Raw genomic sequence first — 2,916 nt, 5'->3', positions numbered from 1 at the left:
CCGGTCTGTACGTGGGATCCGAACCCTCGGTGGGAGCGCCGCTGCGCTCCCAAGCGGCGCATTGAAGCAGTGCGCCACGGGGCCGGCCCCCAGGGGGTGAGTTCTTGAAGCTGGAAACTGTTAATTTCTTGTGAAAATAATGTCTTCATGCAGTTACCATGAGCTAATACTGTAATAAAGAATGGTCTTTGTATTGGTTCTTAAAAAATGTGTATTTGAAAAATTTGACTACTGCTGTCATATTAGCAGTCCAGGTATTTGCAGTTAGATATTGTAAATTTTTTATGGTCAGCCTAAGTTCTCCCCTCTTAACAACTTTAGACTTTGAGAGCAAACATTCCAAACCATTTAAGGCATCCACACGCTTATTCCAGTGCCTGCTACGTCTGGGCTATCCCTTCACAAAGCTGTCCGCCAGCTCCTGAAGCATTTAAACCATTAATTGGCTGTACACTGTGCCTGCCCAAAACATGCAAGACCCTATAGCCTAGCTGCCTTCCCGTGTTGGCGTCTAACTTGAGGCAAGAGGTCTGTTCTTGATGTTCCCTTGCAACGTTTTCGTTCACCCAGTTTGGGAACCTGTACTGGTTCCTATTCTCTGGCTCAAGAATGATTGGCTCCCAATCTCCCTGGATGTGGGTTTAGAGGTTGCTCACTGTGTCTAGGAGGAATTTTTTTAAACTGGTAGGGCCTTTTCACCAGTTGAGTGTTGGGGTAAAAGAGGCAATTATTTTCCCCTTTCAGCTGTCTTATTTATGATCATGGTCCTTGGTTTTTTTTTTTTGTCCTTTTTGAGACCGGCCGCACCATGCTCAGCCAGTGAGCGCTGTGAGCGCACCAGTCATCCCTATATAGGATCCAAACCTGCGGCGGGAGCGCTACTGCGCTCCCAGCACCGCACTCTTCTGAGTGCGCCACGGGCTCGGCCCCTGGTCATTGGTTTTTAGGACCTTTCTGTAGTAGGTTTTTAGGAATGTGCCCAAAATATAGGTTATTTCTGGGGCTTCATGAGAAAAGAATTCTGTGGGAAAAGGGCCTTTAACTTCATACTGGCATAGGGGAAGGAAGCAAAGCTCATCACTCTGGCTGTACGGCAAGCATGCTGGAGCCCTTGGGGATGTTTATGCGGTTTCTGAGTAGGCCCTTCCCTGTGTGCATGTGTGCAAGGGCACCTACTCTGCCCTGGGTACTGCTAACTGGTACCACAGGATGTCTGAATTAGGAAGGATGTTGTGATTCCTAGGGTGGGTCTCAGAAATGGAGGCTGAGACTGGGAAGTCAGTTCCAAGGTAGACCACCTTCCTTCAGTCCGCCCTTGGTGTACATGGTAACTAGGCTCCTCTGGGGTCGCTGGCAACGGCCTTTTGCCCCCAGGTTCTTCAGTTAACTAGAGTCAACTGGAAAGAAGACAAGCTCCCTTGACTGTGGACATATTTAGATTTGGCTGGAGTTCCCCCAAACAGAACTGTAGTGAACTGGAAAACCCTGGGTTAGATGCGGGCCCAACCATATTTTTCTGGGGAAAACCTCTTAGTGTTCACATTGGCACAAGTTTCCAGCACCTCCAAACCACATGCCCCATTTCCACAAGTGTTTGGGGAGTTCAAGGGCTGAGCTTAGAGGGGTGCCTGGAGCTTTTTGAGCCAGGGCTGACTTCTTAAGAGCCAAAAGGCAGACAGTGGTATTTATCAGGAGATGGAGAGGACCAAAGAAGTGTTAGACAAATTCCCCTCTCCCAGATGTAGGTCTGCCCTTCAGGGGGTGGGGCTGCCCAGGCCAATTTTTGGCAATAGCCTGAGCCTCCTGATGGGAGGAGCCCCTAACCTGCCTCAGCCATCCGACCCCACAAGGACTCCCTGGTGAGACTCCCACTTCAGTGTCATGTCTGAGCTACAGTCTCCTCGCCCTCTTCATCAGATGCCACAGGGCCCCCTCCAGGGTCCTCCTGGTCCACTGTCCCTTCCCAGGTCTCCTCCCCACCTCCTGGGCCCTCACCCAGCTCCAGGATGGTGGGCAGGTGGCCCTGCTTCGGGGAGCGCTTGCGCAGGCTGAGCAGGAAGGGCTGGGGCAATGAGAAGATGTCCACGTTGTTGCCCAGATCGATCCATGTGACATTGGGGAACTTGCTGGGGTCCTTAAGGGTGTCAGTGAGGTCACGGAGCAGGGCCCGAGTCAGCCGGTTGCCGTTGAGCGCTAGCGTGGTGAGGCGGGGCAGGGTGCTGAGTGCTGGCAGCAGCTGCAGGACCATGTCGTCCGTGAGGCCTGTGAATCCCAGCTCCACGCTGTCTACCTGCTCCCCGCAGCGCTGCAGGTAGCTGGTCACCCGCTCCAGGTCACGGGAGGTCAGTGGGATGCCTGACAGGTCCACTGTGTTGTCTGGGGGGCTCCCGGACAGGACAGCCTTGAGGCTTAAGGGGAGAAGGGACAGCAAGGTTAAAGCAAGTGGGGCAGGCCTTTCCCTCGGAGGCAGCAGTGGCTCCTACCATGGAGCCAGCCACTGTGCGGCTCTGACTCTAGGGGTGTTTTACAGAACTCTAGCAGATGGAACTCTGCATGTGCAGGGGTGGGAGGAACCAGGGGCTCCTGGTGTCCGCACCACTCTGCATCTCGACCTGGCTGGGCCCAGCTGGCGAGAGCCTGAGGTCCTGTAGGGGCACAGGAGAAAGCCCAAGTGTCTCTGCACAATGCCTGAGTTTGCACCTTAGCCCTTCTTCCTGTTCTGTGACTTCTAGTTGGTTACTCACCCTCTTTGTTATTTACCTGAAAAATGGAGCTGACAGGGTACCATAGCATTGTTATGTGAACTTTGACAAATGCAAAGCGTTTAGGGCACTGCCTTACATAGGGGATGAATATTTGCTGCTGTCATTATTAACCACTTGGCTGAGCTTCCTGCTACCACCACCTTGAGTGGCA

The 2,916-nt window shown here is 52.8% G+C and overlaps 1 protein-coding gene across 1 annotated transcript in view; it reads right to left on the bottom strand.

The window, feature by feature from the left end:
- Positions 1-1,670: 1,670 nt before the first annotated feature.
- The window catches only part of LRRC75A (leucine rich repeat containing 75A), a 21,129-nt gene continuing 19,883 nt past the window's right edge, over positions 1,671-2,916 (bottom strand). Inside the window, exon 4 of the mRNA XM_008570813.1 lies at positions 1,671-2,408. Within this exon, the coding sequence (XP_008569035.1) occupies positions 1,880-2,408 (529 nt within the window). The 3' untranslated portion in view covers positions 1,671-1,879. The remainder of the gene's footprint in view (positions 2,409-2,916) is intronic.

The sequence above is a fragment of the Galeopterus variegatus genome, unplaced genomic scaffold, assembly GCF_000696425.1.
Source record: "Galeopterus variegatus unplaced genomic scaffold, G_variegatus-3.0.2 Scaffold632, whole genome shotgun sequence".
NCBI lineage: Eukaryota > Metazoa > Chordata > Mammalia > Dermoptera > Cynocephalidae > Galeopterus > Galeopterus variegatus.
This window is presented reverse-complemented; position numbering and strand designations above follow the sequence as displayed.